Source organism: Caretta caretta, chromosome 12, assembly GCF_965140235.1.
Source record: "Caretta caretta isolate rCarCar2 chromosome 12, rCarCar1.hap1, whole genome shotgun sequence".
Lineage (NCBI taxonomy): Eukaryota > Metazoa > Chordata > Testudines > Cheloniidae > Caretta > Caretta caretta.
In genome coordinates, this window is record NC_134217.1 from 10,094,147 (window position 1) to 10,120,968 (window position 26,822).

The following is a 26,822-nucleotide window of genomic DNA, read 5'->3' on the forward strand; positions in this document are numbered from 1 at the left end:
AAACAACTGACCTACCACACTGTTATGCACATTCTGCCAACCTACCTAGTTAGAGCTGAAATTGGCACAAGGCGTCCTTTAGAATTCAAAGTAATTTGTGACAAAACTGATGCTAAGCCATTAGTCCTGTGTCATTGCAGTTACAAAGGAAAAGGGTTACTGTACTTCTATGCAGTTACTGCAGGTTCTATTTGTCCTATGGAGAAAGAAGGCCAGATTTTGCTTTCAGTCATAGCGATGTAAAATCCAGAGTAATTCCACTGACTTTGATGAAAATTTGAAGTTTATGACAATGTAAGTTATCCTTTTGATTTCATATAGAATGAGTCATTTATCTCCATCTAGGATCTAGGCCACTGGTTTTCAAACAGCAAGGAGCACCCTGGAGAGCCACAATGAGGTTATGGTGGGCACGCAAGGTAGGTCACAGGGCTGCAGCAAGCCAGGTGTCCAGGGAAGGAGTGAGGACAGAACGCAGGGAGTCCCCAGTGGTTGTAGGCGACGGACGGAGGACTACAGGGAACACAATGCAATCTCCCCCCAGCCCTCCCCAGACCACTGGGTACTCCCTGCATGCTGTCCCTGCTACTGCCTTGCTGGGGTCAGAAGAGCCAGCCAGTCAGCCACAGCCTCTGTATTTTAAACCCTTTGGAGCCTGCAGGAGCAAGAGGCTCTGGGTCAGGAAGGGGGTGGGGTGGGGAAGGTACTAGCATGGGCTTCTCCCACGAAGGAGCTAGCCAGGTCCTGCTGCTGCACAGGGTAGGAGTCACCCACTCCCCTCAGTGAGTCACTTTCTGCCCAGATGGGCAAGAGTTGGGGTGGGTGGGACTGTTATGTGACTGGGGCACAGCAAACAAAGTTTGGGAACCTCTGCTCTAGACTAAACTGCACCTTTTTCTGTTTTATATACTGAAGTCTCTTAGGCACTTATCTGGCCTAAACAATCTTTAACAAATCTATCTATGCCCTGAGAGGCAGGACAGTGCTATCATCCCCACTCTAGAGATGGGGAACTGACACCAGAGAGACTAAATGATTTGCCAAAGGTCACACAGGGAGTCTGTGGCAGAGTGGAGAACTGAACCCAGGGCTGAGTCCCAGGGTAGCATCCAAACCGCCTTGTCGGAAGAAAGTAAGATGAGACGTTCTGAACCAAGCCTTCATTTAAGGGTTTATTTCTATGCCACCTTAGTAACTTGCTGTCACAATAGAACGAAAGTTTTCATTCAGGTACGTTTTCTTGGGTTGGTCCAAGTGACACTTCAGTAACAGAAATCAGCTTTTTCTTAAACTGATTTCAATGTTACGGACATCCCAAGCCACAAGATGGGTACATTTTGCATATCATGTGTTTTAAGCAAACATTTTTTCCTCACCTTAGCTTCTCGGAAGTCACTCCAGATGACTCCAACTTCAACATACACCATGCTGTGACATTACAGCCACCAGAGCTCTGGCCCAAGCCTGGAGTTGTCCTTTAGTGGCTTAAATAACTAGTATTCCTTAGATTATATTGCACATTGCCTAACATGCCCCAGCACCTACTGTGGTGGGGGTGGGGGGGTGTTTTTAATATTTAAATACTTAGTGCAAAAATATGCAGCTGTCACTGTCACTTTTCTGAGCCCCGGGTGGTCAGCTCCACTGGGGCTCCATGGTAATTAGGACATCCTAGCAGGATGCCTGCTTGAGTGTCATAGGAAATTGAAACCAGCAGGGGAAAACACTAGGAGCATGAGGGGGAAAACTGGTTACAGTGAAATTAATAAAAGCACACAGTAAATGTACCATGAGACTGCCAGGTTATTGTGCACTTACTCATGGTACTAAACACTATGTCATGTCAATTTGGAAGATTAGGCCCTAAATAATAGGACTGTGTTGAAAACAAACCATATGAATGCTGCTACTGGTCATTCACTGATATTGGCATATTAACTCTCAGAGTTAGAGAGAAACAGGTCGGCATAGATCAATAAGAGTTCAATATTACAGACCAGTCAGTAAGAAAAGAATGAATTACAGTGACTTGGCTAGAGCTTACATGTTCGTTAGGAAAGAAGGATACTGACCCAAGTAGTTTGGACAGTAAGAATACAGCAATGAGAAAAGGAAAAACTAAACATCAGAAGTTTCCCTCCATCTTAAATTTCAATTGTGATGTTGATGGATTATTTGGAAGACATAAGAATTTAGGGCCTGATCCTAAAATGGGCTGATCAACTCCTGAGGGAGGGTGAGTGCCCTTAATTCATATTGACTTCTGTAGGAACTCAGGATGCTCAGCACTTTGCAGGATTAAACCTCACAAGTCCATAATGAGAGATCTAAGATGCCAGCACCACTTCTCCCTTAAGTGACATAATCCATATTTTCTAAGCAGATGTTACAGCTGGCAAGCAGTGCACTCAAAATCAGGGCATTATTAACAGGTTTTGTTATGTTGTGTGAAATGCTGATTAGCAAAGCTGTCTCAGTGTGTACGCAGTCTCCACCAGTCAACATGTGGGATGACAAAGGCAAAGGAGGCATAAAAAGGAAGGAGGCCTCTGTTTCTTTGAGCATCAGAGGAGGTTTTACAGGAAGCACTTCCTCGCGTGCTGACAGAAGGGGTCTGAAATGGTGCTTGGGAGCGGTTAGAAGAGGAAAAGTTGGTGATTTGTCTCAAAATAAAGCTTTTCTTTCCTGCGTAGAAGAAGTGACAACTAGAGAGAACTGTGTTCTTGATAGGCAGAAGTCTTAGTGAGATGGCTGGAAACAAACAGGGGGTTTTAGGAGCCAAGGAAAACAAACACAAAATCCTTTCATCATGTCTGTGCTCACTTTTCCCATGCACATAGAGTAACTTGTCAGACTAGCTGCATTAGCCACAAAGTAGGGCTGAGGATGGTACTTCTGAAAGCACCGCTCCTGAACGACTATAACAATACGCCACTGCGTATTGAAAATGACATTTCAAATTTCATGAGATCTCTATGTATGGTCTGTCGAATGCTTGATTCAATGTATGTTGCAGTCCCAGTCTATCTTGGAGAAATGTCATAAACCTGGCCCCATTGATTTGATTCTAATTGAAACATTATGCCAAGAAATGTTTAGAATGCAATGATGTTAATAGAAGCTGGCCTCGTTAATGCCTGAGAAATCCACAGCATACATGAAAGGAAGAGATATCAAGTGTGAAGGGTCTATAGCACTCTCCCTGAAAGATCCACAGTGATTAGCAATATCGATCAGATCACTGATCAGCTGTAGCTGTCCCTCCGCATACAATGTACAGTGGTTCTTCCTTGGTATCCCAGAAAGCAAATGATCAGGAATGGACACTTTAAACCCATGAAAAGAAAAGGAGGACTTGTGGCACCTTAGAGACTAACCAATTTATTTGAGCATAAGCTTTCGTGAGCTACAGCTCACTTCATCAGATGTATAGAGTTCCACTTGTAAACCCAGCTCTCTATGCAAAGAGATGCCATTAACAAACCATTCAGTGCAGTTTACCTATACCCTTCATTCTATTTCTTACATTTTTTCCTCCTCTTCAGTCAGATGGACACAACATCAAAATGCTTTTAGCGGTCCTGCCACATTCTATCAGCTTGCCCTTTCCCCCTTGCTACAAAATCGTAATGTATCAACTTGATACAGTTTGATATTTACAGATCACTAGTTCTAATTGTATTAAGAGATAAAATATCATGTGAGAGGCCTGCAGAGGATTTGGGCAAAGATTTTGATCAGAGGTGGAGAGCAGTGCTTTAGTGATTAGAGAAATAAGTGAATTATTCTTGCTAATGGAGATACTTTGTGTGGCCTTTGGTCTGCTACTAACATTAAAATACTGGACGACAAGCTCTTGCCTGTCATCAGTAACTGAGCATCATAAGATTGAGAAAAGACAAGCATCAGGCAGGTTTCAATAATAAAAACTAAGTCCATCAGACATGTGAAATGAGGAAAGAGGTTTTACCCCCAGACGCTAATATTTGTCCTTTAAGAACATCAACTATAACTGATGTAGAGTAACTAAATCCCATCAGCATAGCACATTCTTTCTAAATTTACTTCAATAACACCTAATGTTTTACAGGCCAAACGTCTTTGAGGGTGCATAAATCAGACATATTACTGAATGGGCACTATCACCAGCTTTTGAAGCTGACATAATGAAATCCTTCCTTCCCTGCAGACAGTTTATCAGCACAATAAATCATAGGAATCTGAAGTCTACAGAACACAATTTCTCCAGGTTTACCGCATGTAATGAGCAGCACAGAATATGAGCTGTACAACCTCATGCTCCCCCCTCATTAACCAGCAGAACTCCACTGATTTCTTTGGCATTATTCCTTATTTATACCCTTTATATTGAGATGATAACTGCATCAAAAGTTTATCTTCACGATCTGAAGCCCTAGCACCTAGAATCAGGAAATGTCCAGAGTTTTCCCCATTTGCTGGGTTAGAGGTAAGCACCTCTATTTCTGCCCTCCAGACGGTTAGCGTGTTCCTTCTGAAATGCTGCAAATGCAGCAGAACACCAAAGTTTAAAGAACGCCACCACACAGATGCTACACTCACATTCAGCAGCACAGACATTAATCTAGGCACATCAGCCAAGAAAATGGTTTGTTAATTCCCAGAATCATTGAACTTAGTACATCTAAATCTGGGATTGTTTTGTTGGTGGAGACTAAAACAAAAGTGCCGAAGACATCACTTGGCAAAATAAGTAAGTGATTAGATCTGAAAAATAATCATTTAAATTGACATCATCAAGGTAGATATGTTAAATCAAGATTAAATGAATTTTTTAAACAGGCTACTGCACATTATTGCAGTGACTATTGCTCTATAATTAAATTACTTTCCATAAAGGACAGTAATCATTTTTTTCCTCTTGGAAAATTAGCCAGTGATTTTAGTGATCCTAAGAAGAGGAGGACACGAAACATTTGCTGTGGACAGAAGTAATTTCACCAGTCTAAATCTGGAGTAACGTGATAAACTACACAAGTTTGGCACAGGCATAACTGAGCTCAGAATTTGGCCTATTATCTTTAAGCAACAGAAAGATATTGACAATTTAAAGGGAAATAGAAAAATATAAATAAATACCATTGAACCGACAGCATTCTAGTTCACAGCACCCTGTATACAAGATTTCATGAAAAAAGCCCTCTTCTTTGAGAAAAGTGAATGCAAACAAGAAGTTTCTTGTGTTTTGGCTACAGATCGGACATAATCAAAATGGAGGTGGCTTGCCTGTAATATTAGAGCAAGCCAGCAAGAACAAAAGACAGAACATAGGGTTCAATTACCTCTGGGGTGACTCTGCTGAAACCAACAGTGACAGAGACTAATTTGGCCCCTTCAGTGCTGGATATTATCAGGTCTTTATCCCAGTTTCTCCCCAGGCAGGATCCTGCATAGATAATAGTACTGCTCTTTACCTAGTTTGGCCTTAAGTTACTATTGATCTCACTCTTTAATACAGGCATTTTATTTCATTTTTTAATCCCTTCTTTATTCTCTTTTTTCAGCAAGGGGCTCTTGAATCCAAACCCAAACCCACCCTCCCCTCTGATCCCAGAAAAATGGTTAACTTGTTTTCTCAAGGCAACAACCCCTGGTATTTGGCAGATAAATAGCGGGGTTTTAAGAGTTCCTTCTACATTAAAGGATGCCTTCCTTCTCCAGCAGGAGCGGATCTAACTGGCCGAGCATGGAAAGCCTCCTCCCAAGCCTGTGGCATCTCTCTCTGTGCCAAGGGACAGAAAAACAAGGTAACTCAGCCTCTAGGGTCCTACCCTATAAGGGACAGGTTGAAATGCTGGTGTTACCTTTACTGCACAGACTCCAGTAGGTCAATAGTGTGTATAACCTCTTCATGCTCACAGTTGTGGTTGCCACTATAGCCCTCTTTTGTGACCCATGAATCTCCCCATTAATCCCATCCCTGGATAGGGTACGACTGGTTTTCTCCAGCCTCCTATTTAATAAGAAACCCCACCCATTATGCCAATAACTGCCTCCACAAACACACCACTTGTTGGTGCGGAACTGATTATCTCATGGTGTTGTTGGGAGAAGATTGGACACTGGATCTTGAGATTTCAACAGTGAAAATGAATTGCTGTGTTCAGATAAAGTAAAATATCTCCCATCTCACCTGAGATTCTCACTGAGAAAGCAGAACAGTTATCTCTTTAGGAATCCAAAACAGATCATCCAAGAAAGAATAATCTCTGTAATTCATTGCGTCGTGGCAATATATTGGACTTCGCTACAGTTTTGTGTCTTCCCGTTGGGATAAGTGCAAAATCCATTTCAATGCAAGAAAATCCACATGACTCCACAAAACCACCAAAGCCTCAACACATACAAAGCCTCTTAATCTTTCGTGAACCTGTGACAGTGGAATGGCCAAGGAAGGGTTAAGACCTGTCTGTAACATGACTCAGTGGGGCTTTAGGAGGAAGAGGTGCATCCTGCCCCAGGTACAGCTACAGATAGATGGGCCTCTTGGCCCTAGCAGCTGGGGTGCTCTGAGGACTTAGCTTTTGTTTTGCCTTATTTTGTGAGTTTGGCAGTGAATTGAGCCCTGAGGAGAGGACCTGACAAGAGAGATTTGGGTGGCTCTGAATTCTTCCCCTGCTGATGACAGAGCCATCCATTTTACACCACTAAACAAGCAGCTTTGCAAATGGGACAGAACTAAGTCACAAAGATGAACAATTACAACAGGATCAGTCAGTTACTGTTTCTCAGGAAGTTGGTTTATGTTCCTTCAAGACATGTGTAATTTACAGACCACTGCTTTGAGGCATAGAGTAGATCTGAACTGCTTAAGGAACACATTTACTTGTTAGGAGTTTCAGGTTAGTGTCACATTGATTCTAAGAATATTGCAGCCATAGAATTACGTGACCTTCTCAAAGCATTAACCTGTATTGCTTTCTTAAAGTCTCCTGGATTGTATGAGGCTTCAGGGTGGGGAGGAGTTAGATACAATTATCCACAAGAACATTCTAGGCTCAGTCAAAAGAAAAGCAAAATAAATGTATATGAATATACAGACTTACCGTTTTTGTCAGCACGTCTGAAAATCTAGAATTAAAAAAAGAGACACATTTTTACTATTTGTGATTTGTTACATTTCTTTTTTACTAAACGATTAATACCAAGATTATATCCAGTTCCAAACCTAAACAGTGTGATCAAGATTTCTAGCTTGTCAAAGCTCATTTCTGATGGCATTTTTATTTTGTATTTTAGAGGGTATTTACTGTGAAAAAAGAAGTTACTGGCCTATTTAAATCCTGGGATGGTGGGAGGCATCCCCTAGAAAAGGCCCTCCCCTTCCCTGATGAGGGAGGGGCCACAGACCCCAGAATTTAAGTGATTACTGGAGAAGGAAGTTATTGGACTGACAGTCTTGGAACTTTCATTTATGTGCAGAATAAGTTACATCTTAGGTAGCAATAGTGAAAACATCTCTACACTTCTGGTATTTTAAAAACATTCATCCAACCTTGCTCAGAGCAGGTGCTTAAAATACCATAGCAGCCGGTTTCCAGTCTATGCCTGGGTTCCTACATTTGCTAACACTAGTTAAGCTCCATTGGAGCTAACAGTGTGAAATGTTTGCAAAATTCCTCTAGACGACGGTAGACCAGGCCTAAGGGAGAAAGTTCTTTCCATGCTAATCATTGTTCTCTCCGCTGAGATTGCCAACAAAAATGCATCCAAGAGTAGGACTGATTTTGAAGTATAGATATTTATCCTCTATAAATGAATGGAAACCACCAACTCATTCTATTAAGAACGATTAGCGGGCATCAAGCAATGATAACCTTCAGTCACTGCTATCAGGGAGAGAGGTGCCAGGCTTCATACACACACTCTATTTTGTCCTAAGCCATCCAGCCTACCACTTCAATAGTGAAGTATTTGCTCAAAGAAGGAAATGGAAAGATGACAGCTCTCACTTCAAAGTACCATACACACCCTTGTGCTGATTCTCCAGCCACCCAGAGCCAGTCCTACTCCCCACTAAAGAGTCAATAGACTTTTTGCCACAAAACCCTTTAGCATTTCAGTGGGGGCAGGATCAGAATCCCTTTGGGAATTCCTGTTTCTATTTGGTAAGCATCAACTTTGTGTTTTGCTCTGGATCAAAGAGGAGGAGACAAGGTGCTTGTGCCAAGGAGTTGGCCAACACAGCACAATACAATTAATAACGAGGAACTCTTGTGAAGACTGGGATTTGATAGGTAACTGAGACAAATAACTGTTAGCACAGGTTTTCCCATATATTGCTGCAAAATTCACATGCTCCGTGTGAAAAGGGAAATTATCATCATTATCATCTCCTCTCCAAGCCTGAGCCCATTATTTTGGGCTAGAAAGGAGAATTTGGCTAAACAAAAGAAGGATTTTATTATGGAGGGAATAAAAGCTGCAGCAGGCAGCTCGGAGTCAGTCATAAAATGAAGTCTTATTTTCTGGGTCATAAATTCATTCAAAAAAATCAAAGGAGAAAATGCTGCATGAAAGAAGGAACCCAGGAGGCAAACTGAACTGCACAATGTGTTACTTAAATGAATACTATTTAATTAAGTAACATTAAATCAATGTTCTACCTAGGGTATCACCTATCCTATATAAGGCTCAAAATGGATACTGTACAAATGACTCAATATTTTATAATATTTAAGAATGAGCACCCCAGTTCTGATACAAGCAGACCCACATTAGAAAAGTCAAACAAACCTCAGAACTCAAGACCTTCAAGAGAAAACAACAGAGGTTGGCCCACTGCCAGTCTCTACAGACAGATCCTGCAGGGCTTGACTTGTGTAACCAACATCAGCTGGACCCAGTGGGGTTCATTCAGCCTCAGTATAGCTACTCTTTTGAGGTTCAGCCACTGGAATGAACATAACACACCTGGGGTGGGGGGTATGCACACACACAGAGACCATTCACCAAGACAAGTGTAGTGATTGGCAAATGGGTGTGCCTTAACAAAGGACCCAACTCTTCACTCACACACAGCCCAAATCCAAACCCAAGCTGTTAAGAGGTTCAAAAGTTCAACTAACTTCCCCTTCACCTCTTCACCCTTCACCTCTCCTGCTATTCCTGTTTCTAGAAGTGAGAGGAAAAAACGGTGATGAAACACTGAAAGAAGGCACTTCTTGCAATCTCCCCAGCCTGACCACACAGAGAATACTGGAAATGGGCATGTTCACAAGAGTTTGCTACCCACTTTTGCAACCCCAAAACGGTTTAGATACCATTTGGATAGGCATACAGGCTGCATTAGAGTTTCACTCCCGCAACCCTTCTTAAAGGGAGCATGTGGCAGGTGGAGGTGCCCCCTGTGGGACCAAGCATTGTAATACAGGTGCTCTCTGTCTTAGTGCAATAGCTTTGGACACCTGTTTGGAGTATAGTGGCCCTTGCGTAAGTTTGGCATCAGTCTCTAAACAGTTAAATCAAAAAAATAAATCCAAATGTGGCTGTCTAGGACTTTAAATAAAGAGCATAAACGTCAAATTCAAGTGCTTAGTTGCAGTGCTGAAGGCAAGGCCCTGGCCTGGCCTGGCCTGGGGGTTCTGGCCTAGCACTGAGGAATTCCTCCCCATCCAGTGACACCTCACACTGCCCACACCTCACACTAAGAAGCAGACAAGTCTTCTTAACTGGCCTGATGGCTCCCGATTGGTCAGTGTCTCTGCCTGGCCCGTCTAGGCCTCTGGAGTATAGTGGGCTTTCCTTCAGCAGGGGTTGTCAGGGTGACAAGGCCTTCAGAAGGGGCCAGAGAAGTCCTGACAGACAGCATCACAGGGCACCTTGGAACAGCAGCTGGCTATTGAAACTTCATCAGTTCTGCCAGTTGTGGGGAGGGTGTATTGGGGACAGAGCTGGCACTGGGTTTCTGTGTAAATGGACCTAGACACCAATTGAACCCTTGGAAATGGTCCCACGGGAGGGGTAAACCCTACACCCAGATGGAATGAATTGAAGACACATCTCCACAAGGAGCAAGTCTGAGAATTCCTCCACTCCAGCTCCCATTCCTGTGTGTTCCCCATGAGCCCAATGAGAACAGTGAAAAATATAAGGGTAAAATCCTACCCACCTGAGTGTTCCCACTGACTTCAGGTCTGCAGGACTGGGCCATATGTGGGCAGCCTGCCAAGGGCATGTCAATCAGGAAGCAGTTATTTGTAAATCCACTCGTTTATAAATGTAGCTAAGTGGACAACATTGCCTTGCATCTGGGTTATAGCACAGAGCCCCACAACAAACAGTAAAAGACTAAATCAAGAGAGCCCCATTTAATGTCCTCAGTTTGACTGAAACAGGTTCATTCACAGGGCCATTGGACACACCCCTATAAACAATACCCATGGTATGCTGCCTCTGTATGCAATGTTTTTCCTTTCCTCTTTTCTTCTTACTCTCGCACAGGATCAGCAGATGTTATCTTTTTGTTTTAAATGCTGATTACTGCAAATTTTTTGTTTCCTTGTTGCATCCTTCTGTTATTGTTCTCTGGTGCTTTGAATCAAAGGCACTATATGAATGCAGAAGCAGTAAAAGCTATTTAAGGTGTTTGCGGAGACCTTCTGCTCTCAAAGTGTGATGGTCGGAGGGGGAAAATCATCGGCAGTAAGAAATGTAGCTTTTTAACAATGTTTTGGGACAAGTAAAGAGCTGTTTGGGAGCTCAGTTCTCATCTCACTGAAATCCTACCAAGAAAAGATTTTCCTCCAATTTACTACCCTGAGAAATGCATTACTGAGAGTATAATCTAGGGGAAAAATCCCATCATAGAAGACCAGACCTTATCATATAGTAGTAATATGGCTAAGAACAGATGAAGCACAAAATGTGTCCTAGCTGAGTCAAACAACAGGGAAGCTACTCAAAGAAGCAGAAGGAGTTAACTTAAAAAAATGGGGCGGGGGGGGGGGAATGCTGAATTATGGATCGAATCTTAAGGAGCCACTCATGTGGCAAAATTTTAGAAAAAATGATGCACTATCATATACAACTGGCAAAGTTGGATAGCCCTGCTAGAAGTTGGCAAGCATCAGAACTTCTAGGATCCCAGATCATGGGCATGTATTAACTTTCCTCCTTTTTGTTTTGCAATTTGTCACCGGAGCAGAGACTGTTCATTCATTAAAAAGCTCTAATTCCTCCTTGGTCAATGTGCAAGATTCCTATTAGGGCCAATGGAAAAAACAAACAAACACTGAGGGTCTCCTTTCACAAAACAGAGATCAAGAATCAACAGCCAAAGCCTTTAATAAACTTGGGAGTAACACACCAGACCAAGGAACTTCTCAGTCCCTAAACCTGCAAGCGTTTCTTCTATGTGGAGTTTTTGCTGGTGGGCCAGCACACCACGTTGATAACTTACTTCTCATCAGAATCAGGTGAACCTGGGGAAGACACTACCCATGATACAACTAGAATGTATTTATTCAGCAGCATCAGGCTGTGCCACCGTCATTACTGGCAAGCAAGACTTACTATATCAATTTAATTGGACCCACACAAAAATAGACCGGAATTCCAAGAGAGACTGTAATTAAAGATAAAATGCTTGGTAAACAGAGACAGCAAGCAAGTCAACGTATGAACATCTGGAATGCACACCAAGATCGTGATGAAGGCACAAGTAACACAATGATTACTCAGCTGTGCTGCCAAGAATCCTGCTTATATAAAGGTCTGTGAAATACGCTCTGCTGCAGGAAAAGGATGGCTTCAAAACTCTTAAGGAACTCCACAATATTCTCTTATTTTAGTTACCATGCTGTGAATTTTGGAGAGGATGGCAGAGTTAGAGATATGGCATCTTTTGAAAGGGATATATTTAGACTGCAGGATGATGGAGGGAAATTTGAACCCATCACCTTGCATCTATTGACTATCAGGGCTGAAATTTTCAAACCTAGCTAGAACACTTGGACACCCAGCCCTCATGGATTTCAACAAGAAACGGACGTCCAAAATCCCTGTGCAAATCCCATCCTGGAGGTTTAACTAACACTTTTGTACTTACAAGGCTAAGTTACACTCAGTCACACATGAATGGAATTTGGTGCAACTGACAGTCCACTGGTTTCAAAGAGCTTTACAAACATTAACTAAGCAAGCCTCCCAACTCCTGCACAAAGGCGGTATAGCCAAATACTGCAATGGTATCCACCCCAACTGGCCTGCCTGGAACCCCAACTGACTGCAAAGAGGCTCCCATGTACAGATCTGGTTTCAGAACCAGGACCTTAGTTTCTGGTCCCAGGTTTTCATGCTCAGCTGAGGCTCAGAAGTTGGATGAGTTACCCACAGCTACATAGCAAGGCTGGATTACAGCCAGAAGTAGAAGCCAGCAGGCCTCTTTTCTCCAGCATCACGTCCTTCCCCAGCATCTCAGAGGGATCATCTCACACTCAAGTAACTGTATAATAAGGGACAGAGGCGATTCAGACCCCTGGCCCCAGCACAGCCTGGGCGGCAGACTGGAGTGAAGGCTATTAAATTAGTGCTACTGGTAAATACAAATCCACCATTAACCCTCTCCATGCTAACCTATGAGGATGCAAAACAGCAAGCATGCTAGGTGCCCACAGAGGGAAGTGCTTCACTTAGCTGCTCCATCAGCAGCCCCACTGCAGAGCTTAAGTGGTGGAAAGGGTATTGCCCTGGCCCTCCAAACCAGGATGTATTTCACCCTCAGTTATGGGTAACATACCTATTTGCTGTATGATTTAGGGTTTTAAATTTAATATACATTACAACTTTACTAGTTATAGACATTAATTTAATTTGTTCATTCTCATTATAGCTTTTCTGTGGAATTATATTCAAAATAGAGTTAAGGTTTTAGAAAATGCATTCATTTTTATAAACTAAACATAAATCCTACACTGCAGAAAATATTGATAGTACAGAACTGCTTTTGAAGTGCCTCTGTAGAGTCATAACACAGCAATTCCAATTCTTATATCATTGCAAGCAAATTCTTCACTATATCAGCACTGATTGCAGTAGTCACCAAAAGTGGAACTGGATTAGCTTTAAAGTGGCCCAGGCTAGAATGTTAGGAAGACACACAATCAAGATGGAGAACAGGACTGAAGGGAAATGGCTACAAAAAAGAAGGACTGGGGTGGATTAAGGCTACAGGCCTGCACACTGGGCCCCAGATCCTGGAGTCATGGGATTATATCAGAAATTAAGATTTAATATGTTGTAACAGGAAGTTCTTTGCCCTTGTGGTTAAGAAAGAGCTTGACAATACGACAAGAGAGTAACCAATGAGCTGCCCCATTCACCTCAGTGTGGTTGTAGTGAGGCCTTATTGGAAATCCTGGGAGGTGGGTGCCCACATCTAAAGGCCTTTCCCCCAGCCTTGCGGGAGGGACCACTGTACCCAGGAACCAACTGAATGCAGGGGACAACTAATAAACAACAGGGTCAGGAGTGACGGTCACAGGTTCGAAACTAGGGATCCAGAGGGGGACACCAAGCAGAGAACCCCAGACAGTGCCTACTACCCCTCAAAGCTGCCTAGGGAGCCAGCGGATGCCACCCAGAGGAATTCTGCCCGGATGTGTGAGACTAGGGAGGAGCAGAAACAGGCCCCACAGTCGCAGAGCACACCCCGCCCCCCAGCATCCTCCTGCCGGTGCTGAAGATGGCCACTTTGGCCAGGGCCAGGAGGAGGCTGACAAGGCGGTCTCGCGACTTCATGGGGCCAAGGACAGGGTGCGAGAAGATAAACAGATTTGGGGGAAAGTGCAGCCACAACCTCAACCGGAGATTCTGGAGGAGCCGGAATAGGGGCTGCAAGCTGGCGCATTCGAGATAAGCCTGTGCCAGGTTCTCCCTCACGCTGCAAAAGCGGCAGGCATCGGGGATGGGGGTGAACCGCACCAGCTACATGCCCATGCTCATGGCTCCATGGAGGAGCCGCCAACAGATATCCTCTGCAGGCCGTGGGGGAATAGAGACTGGCCCACTTGGGTTCCTCACCCTCCACAGGTGATTGATAGATAGTCCCACCATTTGGTATCAGGGCAGGACACAAGGGTGAGGAAGTGAAACGTGTGGAGCACGAGCACCAGAATATACAGGAGGTGGAGCCAACTATACACACTCCTCCAAGGTGGAGGGCTGGCCAGCAGGCGCGGGGTCAGGGGGCAAGGGTGATGAACTTGGGGGTCTGGGAGGCAAAGGGGGAGAGCGGGGGAAAGAGAAACCTCCCCCGGGGGTGGGACCTCTCCCTTGCCTGGCAATGGCCCTGCCGCCCTCTCCTCCGTGGGCCCCACCAGACTACACACAATGGCGGCAGGGCTCACCTGCTCATCTGGGTGCGACGGGGGGCTGCCCCCAGGGCCCAAGCGGGATCGATGGAGGAAGAAAGGGCAGCTATGGGGGCCAGGCTGGGCCACCAGGGTCACCGATGATGGCAGGGCCAGTGCCATCCTGGGTCTTGGGGGTCCCAGGTGCCCCTTCATGCCGGGCCAGGGGGCAGTCCCTCTGGACTTGCCCCATTGCCCAGCAGAGGCAACACTGGGCCTCCCCCAAGGAGTAATGCATCCAGTAGAGGGCTCCATGATAGGGCACAAAAAAGGACCTGCCAGCAGAAGGACAGGATGTGACGGAGGGCAGGGTCCTTGCAGCCCAGCGGGAGAGGGCTGATAACAGATATCGGCTTCCCCCGGGCGGCGACAGACGATGACCAGAGACGTAGTAAGGCGGACTGGCCCCCCCACGGACCCGGGGAAGGGGAGGAACCCTGCTGCAGAATGACTACAGGGGTATTAACTCCAAGATGCACTGGTTTGGATGCCTCGACACCACCCCAACAGTGTGTGTGACAGGAGAGAAGTGCCATCCAAGCAGGTACAGCGCAGCTGCTGGGGTAAACTCTGTGTGGGCCCCGCTGCCACCTCTGCCTCTCTGGGGGGAAAGGCTACCGTGGCTGCCACCTCTGCGGCTCCCAAAGGAAGAGGAGCCCTGCTGCCAAGCCTCAGGAGAGAAGGGGCCCATATGCAATTGTCCCAGTCTGTCTGGGATGGGAGGAGGACCCCACCACCAAAAACATGGGCCAGGGCAAGGAGACAGAGGTGGAGCCAAAAGAGGGCCTGTGTCATGATGTGCGTAGGGCCCCAGATTGCCTTAATTCAGCCCTAGGAAGAGACAAGGATGGGATGAGTGCTTCATTCGACTCAATGCAGAACTGCAGGGCTGAAACACAAAATGCAAGGAGGAACTCTGAGCAGCTTTTTATAGATGGTATTTGAGCCCTGCTGCCCTTGCTAGTCATAGGCTGGAAGACACAGATCAGAAGACTCAGCTCTAACCCCTTTACACAAAGCTCCCACAGTACCAAAAGTCTGAGCGTCAGCCCGAGCAGCATTTCGAACTCTAACCCAACCAGAAATATTACGAAGCGGGAAAAGTCTGGCTCCTTTCCCTCAGGGTCAGTTCCTGCAACATGCAGGACTGCATCTACCCCAACGTGTGATCTTTCTGGATTTGCAGCGACATTGTTTGTGCCATTTTAATTTGGCAGTGAAGTCACCGAGACTTAGTCAAGACAACCACATTGGAGGTCACAAAGACTAGAGGAGATTAAATATTAATGAATAAATTCTGCCCTTAATACCAGACACGAAACCCACATTAGCTTCACCTCGCTGACTGAGGAGACATTTGACCACTGGGAGGTCTGCACAGCACACAATCTTGCACTACTACTTAGGCACGGACCCAGATGACTAGGAATGTCCTTTCCATCCCATCACCTCTAATTCTCTGATTGTCAGGCTCACCCACCATCTTCAAGAAGTAAACAGCAGATTACCCCTGAACCAAAAATACTGTCCTTACCACCTCCAGTGCACACTTCTCATCCACGTTTCTAAATGTATTAGACACACACCTTTTTCAAAATGTTGGCCAAGTTAATCCATTATGTAAACCCACTGACTTCAGGGGAGTAACACAAGAGATAAACATGGCCAGCTAATTGTTTCCACATACTAATGGGGCACTAGTCCATTTTAGCAATTAACTGAGAACAAACGCTATTTTGTAATAAAATTAGCCTTTGAAGTAAAGACTGACAAAAAAATCGCAGGTGAAACAGAAATGAAATGGGGTTTTTGTTGTTGTTAACATGGGTGAAGCTGCTGCTTAAAATAATATTTGGGATGACAGCTTTTTTTGAAAACACTCATTTAATTTGCCCCCAAGCAGTTTAAAACAGCTACAATACTAAAAACCTTGAAAAATCTGGGTTTCATAATCTAAATGCTCAACGCTTCCTAGGATGTCCTCAAAGCTCTCAGATGCAAATCTGCAACTCTGGAGGCTGCTTAATTGTGGTTTTCTTGGCAATTTCACTCATTTCCCTCAATCACTTCCTTAAGTCAAAGAATTGTTATACTTCATGTAGGGTTTATTATTATTCCTGCAGCAGGTTAATATGATGGGGTTTAAAAAAAAAACAAACCCCAAACCAAGATTCAACAGCAGTTTTCATTTCGGTGCTGCCAATAGAAGGATTAGCAAGGTGTGACAAAGCCTGCTGAAGGAGGAGACTCTAGGGAAGAGGGCAAAGGAAAATAAAAATGTTCCGTTATATAAAAAAGTCTGATCAATAGTTGTCTGTATTCCTAAATTCCTCTACACACATGATACTGACAAGGCCTTTCCCGGGCTCTCCTACAAAATGAGTCCTGACTCCCCATCAGATCCATGGAGACTGGCACCATGAGGTTTCTGTTCTTACATCAGGTGTGTCGAAGTAAATCTTCCCTTCGCTCCCCAGCCGTGACCACCATTAGTAAATGCCTGTCTCATGACTGCAGGGAGGGATGATGCTCCTTCCATGATTAATACAAAACAATAAAACAATCTAAGTACCTGCAGCCACACCACTTTGGGCTATGCCACCATCATCAGCTCTCGCGAGTTAAGCACAGGTGGACATGGTCAGTGCTCAGATGGGTGGCCAACATCAACCCGAGAGGTGGTGATTCAGTACATAGCACGTTTTCCTCGGAGTGCTGAAGTATTGTCCCACCTGGCAATAGGGGCTCTGGTCTGGGGAGATGCTGTTTTTCAGATCAAACTACTAAGGGAACGTCTACACTGCAGCTGGGAGCGTGCTTCCCCATGCGAGTAGACAGACACTAGCTCAAGCAGAGCGAGCGCACTAAAAATATCAGTGCAGCCATGGGTAGCACGGGTGGCATGTCAGGCTAGCCACCTGAGCACAAAGGACTCCCTAGGTCTGTATTCAGGCTGCTAGCCTCAGACACCACCCCTGACTACACTGCTAAAGAGGTAGCACATCTGTCTACTTGCGCGGGGAAGCATGCTTCCAGCTGCAGTGTAGACAGACCCTAAGTCATTGCAGATCTTATCCTATTGAAAAATCCTACTTTTCACAAGACTGTGGCTTGTGTGGAAGCAGGGAAAGAAAGAGAGGGATTAAGTGCAGCCATTTAAGTTTTAGAGACAGAGCAACTGTTGAGCTAAGTTTTAGCCTAATATTGCAAGACCTGTAGAAGCAGGGCTCACAGGTAGAAGCAAGTGGGAAACAGCAGAATAGTTAGTGTGATCTAGCCTTAATTTAACGATGTTTTAAAAAAACAAAGTAAGAAAATTCTGAAATAAATAGTAAATAGCCTAAATAAAATGCAGATTTTTTAATTAATGCATGTCACAAAGAGGTATAAATGCTTGTGTAATTTGGCTTGTACTTTGGAGAAACTGAGGCAGAGATGCTCTCTGCCAGCTGTATTCTTCCCTTGCAATTGCTCAAATAAAGCTGTCTTTAATTTTGTTGCTTCCAACCTGAAAGTGGAGCTCGTTTTCTTCCACGCTTGCAAACCAAGGTGTCCTGGCCAAGTTCTTATTTCAGTATTTATCCCCTGCTTACTTATATTCCCCTCGCAGTTTCACCTGGTTATTAGACAATCCTGGACCATAAAATAGACACCTTTCCTTCAGGATGGAAGTGTGTTTTCTACAGGAATTCACTGTTAATCAATGGAATTCATGCACTAAGGCAGGACATCCTTTGAAGGAAAGGTGGAATTTTAAGGCTACAAGAGGTGGGCAGAAGCTACATTTCAGAGATAGATGATGAGATCTTCACATGTATGTGATCACTCCTGGACTCAGGGCAGACATAAAAAGGTGGATGGTACACCATGATTTGGAGCCAGCCAAAGGCAAGTTTGGCCTTTGGTGCAACTGAAGGCAGGCTCAGGGCTGCTCTAAGTCCCATCTGGATGTTGATGGCTTCTGGCAGCCAAGGATAGCCATGCCACTATGAGCCCCATGCCAGGGGTACCTTCAGAAAGCCAATTAAGCCAGAGTAGCACAAAGGGGTTTAGTAGGGTTAGGAATCTGGCCTCTAGTCTCTTCAATCAATTGCTTGCTTCTTAAAGAAATTCTTACACTCTTTTGCATTCACTCATTTGTTTTTCTACATGAATACAGTTACAGACACTTTCTACCCACTGTGGTCTTTAAAAGATCTTTCTTGCTCCCACTGCAATCAGTTCTGGTTGTCTTCTGAGCAATGTAAGTACCTATGAACTCTGTCTCCTTCATACTTGTTGAAGTATTGAGTGGGTGTGCATCTTACAGGATAAGTATCAAGGAGTGCTATTAGTAGAGAGAGATATGGTGCTAACATGGCAAAGCTAAATCAAAGGAATGAGCATCTGCCAAAGGGATGTTAATAGCTGGATTACACAGGATGCTATCCTCCTCTTTTCTTTCTTTCTTAGGAGAGGAGGATGTGTAGGAGGAAGGGAGGCAACCTATGCCTTCAGCAAGGATCTAAGTAACACTTCAAAAGGCACAATTTCATAACAGCTGGACAGAAGTGCAGGTTTCAAGAAGCCACTTCTACACAAAGATTTGTTGGATGTAATATTCCCATAGATATCTATGGTTTAACAGCATCTCTACTTCAGCTCCAAACTTCACTGACTTGCCAGTGTAAAATGTTAGCTTGCCCTGGCAATATTTTACCAAAGCTGGGGATATGCTGGAGAAAGGGATCATTTCTACTTCACCCTTCCTATTGATTTTCAAAGGGAGCTGTCACCACATGTGGCTAGATCATGCTTTGGAAGCCTTACTGAATTTCAGACAGGATACAGAGGAGTCAAACCTCTGTATTGTTCAGTGGAGCACTCTCATTTCTACTTTAATATTATAGTACTAGGTCTGATGGCCTTTTACTACTGCACAGAACGCAATGCAAGCTCTCTCTCCTCTCCACATCCCAATATACATACAGCACAGTGTTCCAGCCTGGAACTTCTACTCTGACCTTGTGGGATCTCTAGGTCCCTTTAGTTCTTGGCCTCTGCTGAGAAAGCTAACCAGAAAGCCAAGACAAATGTGATGCAGGAAGATGTAAACCAGGAACTAGCCAGAGATCAGCAAGTCATTTCTACAGGGCACATGACTGGCCCTGCAGTTGAGCAATACTTAAATATCTATATTGTGCCCAGTCTTTAGCAAACCTCTGCTCCCCACTGGAGTCATATTAACACTCTAGAGGTCAGGGCGTTCTGAGATACTGGAAAGCTTTTAGATTTTAGAAGTGGAGATTGAGGGAGAAGGGTCATTTCCAGTCTTCCATTTCTCATTCTCAGAGAGAAATGAGCAGAGGTACACGGGCGAAAGGGAGAGGAGGAGAGAAAGAATGAATACATTAAAAATAGGAGAGGGGAACGGAGTAAGGCAAAAGGGGAGTAAGAAGAAACTATTGGAAATGTGATTGTTTTACTAGCTAGAGGTAGAATAGAGACTAAGGGAGAGAGAATTACTAAACATGTTGGTTCTTTGTTCTAGATTTGGGAAGTCACTGCCAGACCCAAGCCAAATTCTTCCCAAAGTTACATCCAGGCAGCCTCATTTAAATCAATAAAAGGAGTCGTGGAGGTGTCATCTAGGGTAGAATTTGGCCACAGGGCAGATTATTAAAGAGCTGGGAAATATGGATGGAGAATGAAGAGCAACAACCCCTAATCAGAAGTGTTAGAGAAAGGAGAGGAACGTGTTCCGCTAGTCAATGCGCCTCCTGGGCCAGATTCTCAAAAGGGCTCAATATTTTGGATGCTGAGCTTTTCTGAAACCTGGCTGAGCACTTTCGAAAAATGGACATGTAATGGGATGCCAGATAGGAGATGGGTGCCTATCAAAATCTGACCCTGTGTATTTCAACCAATGGGACTCACCTGCCTACAGTTTAATCTTGATTATAGCCTTTTGTTGCTGTTATCTATGAATGAAGCTATGCTATTAATATGAATTATTCAAAGATAGCTTTGTTTCAGTGTTAATTTCAGCCACTACTATAACCTATCAATCACTATTTTAAAACCCCATTTATGCTGGGAAGTGCCCAGTGTTTAAAGATATTCTCCATTCATTTATTGATAGGGTTCAGAAAAGCTAGTCTGCAATTTTACGTGTTATATTTTAACACCGGGAACACCAGAATCTTAAACTGCACCTTTAAACATTATTTATTGTCTATTTTACTCACCCAAAAGAATGTACATGAGCCTGTTTGCAGACCAGTGCAAAACACAGAAAAATACTGCAAGGAAAATTTAGACTCAGAGTAGTTTCTGTCCCTAAATGATGTTTCTCGTGTCCCTGGAGATCATGAGATCTCACCCATCCTACCTTCTCCATTTTATCCTTCCTTGACCCTCAAGGTCCGACCAAGAGTCGCTATTCTGTTGTGGATGAGCACTTTCTTAAGAACTCATCAATGTTTTTCATTAATCACACCAAAGGACCATTGTCTGTTATTTACCAATCCCCACCTCTCCCCTTCCCTATCTACCCCATTGTCTTTACAGGACTCCTGTCACTCTGGCACAGCAAAGAGGCCTTTAGTGGGTAACAAACCTGTTAACAAGGATAGCTATGTAGGGACCTTCCACCAAGGCCAACAAATCATATCAGCTTCCAAATTGGTATTGTATCATCTATCATACTCTAGGCAGGGGCTTTTCTTAAGTCATTGTCCAGTGAATGTGTACAGTAAAAAGTTAAATGTGTAGATTCATTCAAATAATCATGCAAGAAAATCTAAAATTCCAACACCATGCTGTGCGGAAGGTATTCTGCACATGCATTTTTGATTCTGCTGTCTGTACAGTATCTCTTTCTTAAATGCCTAGATAGTTGTTCTGAACTTGAAGAAAAGGTATTAGGGATGCATGAGTCAAAGGAAATTTAGAGCAAGAGAAAGAATTAAGATAATGGAAATAAGTAACATAGATAGTTTTTAAGTTTCAGAACAGGCATTCGAGCTGAGTGACTAATTCATAACCAACAATTTAAACAAATTTAACCTTCTTCTGAATGTTAAACTGCCTGTGAACAGGCTGTGATTTGCTTGGATTTGGTATTCAAATATATTTGATTAAATTTTTCACAGATCATTTATTCTACAGCTTTCTCTCCAGAATTCAAACTGCTTAGTTGTGACTAGTCAAATAAGTCACATGGTATATTTTATTCCCTGAATGGATTAATGGAACTCATTCAGGTTTCTGGTGCTAATGCTCATGGAAAGAGAATAAGTTTCTTCCATGAGAATTTGAGAGAGTGATCCTAAATTTGCTTTTAGCAAACATTTTTGAGAGTAAAAGTTCATGGAAAGCAACGACGTAACACAGTTGGCAACTTTCACGCAGTAAATAGGCACCCCGACTTTCACAATAAGCCTAAAATCAAGATAATCCCAATTTCAAAACAAGGCCAAAACAAGCCAATCCCTAAGAACCTCAACACTCTATGTGACTAAATCCCCCCGGCGTGCAGTCTGGGATTTTGGTGGGCCCACTATGCACCCCTGACTCTCTCCCCCACCCCACCAGTCCCTGCTTGCTGCCCCTTACCCCTGCTTGCCGGGAGCCAATCCAAAAAAAAAAAAAAAAAAAGCAGCACACAAGCTACAAGCCAAAAACTATCCAACAAGCAACTCATAAGCCAATTAAGCCAAAAACAAGCCCAATTTCTGCATTTTTTCCCACAGGTTTGGCATGTCTGCCCATAAACTGTTGAGAGGAAGGACGGTCTTGTGATTAGGGCATTGGAAAAGGAATCTGGAGCCCTAAATTGCATTCCCAGCTCTGCCACAGACTTTTTGGGCAAGTTTCTCATTATGCCTTAAAAAATTCCAGATCTGTAAAATGGGGATAATACTTCCTTTCTCCCACCCTTTGTCTCTCTTATCTAGATTGTAAGCACTTTGGCAACTGTCTCAGCAGGTGTTTATAAAGAGCCTAAGACAGCAGAGTCACAATCTCAGTTCAAGCTCTTGCTGTAGTTATAAATAATAAAGGTAAAGCAAACTTTTAGAGAACCACAAAATTCTCAAATTATTTTTGCAGCATTCACCCAATTCTACTTCCAACCCATAAGAGATAATGCAAAAAAAAAAAAAAGATCTTTAACAATCTCACTGGAAAACAAAGGAATGATTCAGATACAGATTAATGTGGTGTGCATTATAGTTTGTTTCATTTCCCCATGGTTACATAATTTTCAAGTTTATACTTCACATTTTCTCATATCAATCTCTCCTTTTCCTATTTTCAAAAAAATTCTGGCATGTTGAACGGAGCTTAACACTAATATGGCTGTTTTTCACTATAAAAATATCTTCCACCTATTGAGCACCTGGCCAGGCCAAAAGATTGTTGTTGTTTGCACAACTGTATCATTTACGTTGGCAACTCAGGTTCCAACCATCTTTGGTTAAACCTTCAGTAGGTAAAGCAAGAGTCAGATCCACGAAAACACATTAGTTACTTAGGCTCTTTCAATGTCTCCATTATGCATCAATTATTTCTAAACAGCAGCATGTCTCTTCCCACCAAAATACTTAGATTGGGAGCAACATTTAATTGTATTAGTTGGGCCAAAGACAATCTGAAGAAGCTCAATTTGGCAGAACTAGTTAATTCATAAACCCATCACCTCTTCCGGTCTGAGCCCAGAATTGGGCTTAGATCACAAATGAAATGAGTTTTGGGGTCTTTAGCAGGTGCCAATGCCTACCATAGATTCCAGCATGATTCAACAAGATTTGTCAGGAAATCTAAGGACTAGTATAGAAGAAATAATGCTGGTTTGGACTTAGGGATATTAACAGACTCCAGCTAGTGCCATCAGTAGCTAATTTTTTTTTTATGAGAACTACAGTTTTTTGGTTTTGTTTTCTTAAAGATGGAAGACCGCAAAACTGATGTGTATATTTTTAATTGTTAGATGCCACTGTCTGAGCGAATATGTAATTATAACAGTTTGCACTATAGTTTCTTCAGGAGTTGCCAGTGCTAGAGTTTGTTTCTTCCCCCCCAACTTTGTTCTCTTTTAATTCCATCTAAATGCAAAGAATTTACTAAAACAACCAACTGTAAATAATATAAAGTATTAAACACACATTCCTTAACAATATTGACATAAAAGTTACAAATCACTTGCATGCCCTAAAGACAGCTCAGTGCAAGCTATTGCATAGCTGTCCTTAGGGATTCTTTTCACTACTCTTCAGAGGATTCTAAATTTTTGGTGAAGATACTATCAAGAAAAGTTGCAAAATCTGTACAGGTGCAAGCTAACAAAATAGGATTATGTATAAACATCAGACGTAAAAATTGTTAGATTACCGAAGTTCTCACAAGACTTTTATGATTAAAAATGGAGACTATTGTAATCATCAGAATAGCAGAGAAGAAAATCTGACAAGCCTAATTATGTTTAACAAGCATGCCACACATAATGAGAGCATGTCCTGGCATCTCAAGAAAAGTAAACAGAATACCTTTTGCTATGTTATCACCTTCATTTTACAAAGCAATCCAGCATTCATGCCTGACACACACAGTCTCTCTCATGTATGGTACAGGCTGGCTATGTTCCCCCCCAAGTTATTTAGTTAGTTACTAAGTGAAATTATATCTCTTGGCTGAAATTCACATGCCGGAGTCTTGCAAGATCAATGAATTAATAGTTATTTTATTCTAGGACTTTTTTTTAAACTTTTGGTTAATTTTGTAAGAATTTTAAAATATGCTAAACTAATTTCTTGCACAGTTGAGAAAAGAAATCTACCTCAAAGGTTGGAATGAACTCATTCCATGTATCTCTTACTCTCGTACAGGGTTAATTACATTAATATGCCCCACACTTTTCTTTCACACTCCAAATTAAGTGTCTCAGATATTGATTTCATTTAGATTGAAACATCCAGTTTAATGTGCCTTAAATGCCAAATGATCAAGCTCATCTGAGGCTTAACGTTCAAAAAATGTCCACTTTACAGCAGTGGCTCTCAGCCTTTCCAGACGACCGTACCCCTTTCAGGGACCTGATTTGTCTTGTGTATCATAAAGTTTCACCTCACTTAAAAACTACTTGCTTCCAAAATCTGACAAACGTACAAAAATGTGCCACAACACACTGCCAAGCAATTTTTCAGTATTTCTCATTGGTACCATATAATTATAAAAGAAATCAATTGGAATAGAAGTATTGCACTTTCAATGTATAGTACACAGAGCAGTATAAACCAATCATTATATGAAATTTTAGTTTGTACTGACTTCGCTAGGGCTTTTTATGTAGCCTGTTGTAAAATTAGGCCAATATCTAGATGAGTTGATGTGCCCCCTGGAAGACCTCTGTGTATCCGCAGGGGCACGGGTACCCTGGTGGAGAGCCACTGTTTTACACTTTCACCTGCGGAAATGTGCCAGAAATAATATCATTTACTGTGTTTTATTTTTTATTTAACCTCAATACAGATTGGGTGTGAACAGCTATTGGGCAATCATCACAGAACACCTGCCATTCACTTGTACATTAAGAGAGATCTCATTTCCCGCAATCGAAGTGGAACCGCATCACACCACTCAACCAGCATGTCAAGCCAGGTTTAGGACCACCGTAACTAGCCCTACGCTTCAGTGTTGTTAAAGTGCCATTTGCTTTCCACTGACTGAAACCTAGCCAACCGCATGGATAAAACGTAGCTAGAAAACAGCGGGTTTTGAAGCGCAAACGAGCCCATTTAATCTACTCTCAAACCGTGCAGCAGATGTTTGCCTTAAAAATATTCCTCTAAATGGACGGTCCGTATAGATATCGCCCTTTCTGGCCCCCATCTCTCCCGGCACTATTGATCCACACAAACAGGCCAGATACTTTTCAAGTTCAGAAGACGGCAGCATGTGCGTTTCAGAGGGAAACCGCCAGCACACAAGGGGGGCGGGGGACACTGCTACCAAATCAAGGCGCATGAGGAGGTTCTTTCGGCTCAGCCTGCCCTGGCTTGGGCACCGAATGCTCTTATGGACACAGTGCCCGGGGCGGGGGGGTCCGCTTCTCCCAATGGCTCAGCTGCAACACCTGGCATGAACCTGACAGCAGGGAAGGGAGCTCCCAGAAGCTGCCCCGAAGACCCGGGCCCCGGCTGCCCAAAACACTCACGTGGCCGCTTCTAGGGACCCCCCCCCCGCGCTCCCCCACTGCCTTCCCCCTGGGAGATGCAGATCCCCTGCGAGGAAAGACCGACCCAGCTCGCCCCGCAGCTTGCGCCTTTGAAAGCCGAACTCTCCCGGGCGCTGAAAGCGGCGCAGCCCGGGGGCCCCTCTCGCCCGAGCTGACGTGCCGCTGTGTTAGGGCGCAGGGACACCGCAAGAGCCTCCCCCCGCCTCCAGCTGCTCTTTGCCTAGGCTGCAAAACCCCGCCGCTGCCCGGGGGCTCCCTGCCCGGCCGGCTCGGGGGCGCTGGAGGCGTGGCCCCGGCGCGGGCTGAGGCAGAGCCGGAGAAGGGGAGAAGTGGGGTCATGAGGAGGCAGCGGGGCCGTGCGAAGCGGGGGGGGGGGTGCGCGGGTGCGACTCGCAGCGCCCTCACTTCTGCGGCGCTTTGCACCAGTCCAGGGGCCGGGCGAGGGTCGCACAAGCCGCTCGTGCAGCATCTGGGAGCCCCGAGCGCCGCCGCTCCCCCGAGCCCCGTCCCCGCAGCGCGCCCCGCGGGCAGGGGCTTCGGACTCACATCCAGGATCACCGAGGTGCCTTTCCGCTGCCCCGGGGGGAAGAAGCCCTGGCCGGCGGCTGCCGGCCCCTCCTGCAGGAGCTCCCTGTCGGAGAGGATGCTCTTGTCGCTCATCTTGGTGACTATCCAGCGGAGCAGCCCGTCCAGTCCCCTGATCTGCGGCTGCTGTTTGTGGAGGATCTTGTGGACGCTCTCCCTGCAATAGCGCGCTGCCTGCTCACACATCTTTCACACAGTCCTCATGCTGGAGCCGGGGGTATTCCCTCCCACACAGGCTGCATCACCCCTGACAGCTGCTCGCTGGCACCGCTGCAAACCCCACCCTGCACACTCTCACGGGAGGGGAGCAGCCAGGGGCGGATCCAAGGGGCCACACGGGGGTGGGGGGAAGTGGCTTTGTGCTAAATAATAAACGATGCAGCCCTCTGCTCACAGCCCCCCAGCTCCTGCTAAACCCCACTCAGAACCCAGGAGTCCCGGCTCCCAGCTCCCATCACTAGACCCCACTCCTCTGCCACAACCAGGGTTAGAACCCAGGAGTCCCGGCTCCCAGCTCCAATCACTAAACCCCACTCCTCTGCCACAACCAGGGTTAGAACCCAGGAGTCCTGGCTCCCAGCTCCAATCTCTCCCACTCCCCTTCCACAACCAGGGTTAGAACCCAGGAGTCC

General features: G+C 44.5%; 1 protein-coding gene across 3 annotated transcripts in view; it reads right to left on the reverse strand.

The window, feature by feature from the left end:
• Positions 1 to 26,822, reverse strand: part of NECAB2 (N-terminal EF-hand calcium binding protein 2) — a 359,662-nt gene that overhangs the window by 302,864 nt on the left and 29,976 nt on the right. The window contains exons 1-2 of one of the 3 annotated variants that reach the window (XM_075118338.1): positions 26,152 to 26,512; positions 7,086 to 7,110 (exon numbers count right to left, since the gene is read on the reverse strand). In XM_075118338.1, coding sequence (XP_074974439.1) covers positions 7,086 to 7,110; positions 26,152 to 26,376 — 250 coding nt within the window. In that variant the 5' untranslated portion in view covers positions 26,377 to 26,512. Of the gene's footprint in view, positions 1 to 7,085; positions 7,111 to 26,151; positions 26,513 to 26,822 lie in introns of those variants that run through there. The other 2 variants (XM_048870602.2, XM_075118339.1) reach the window with 2 other exon arrangements.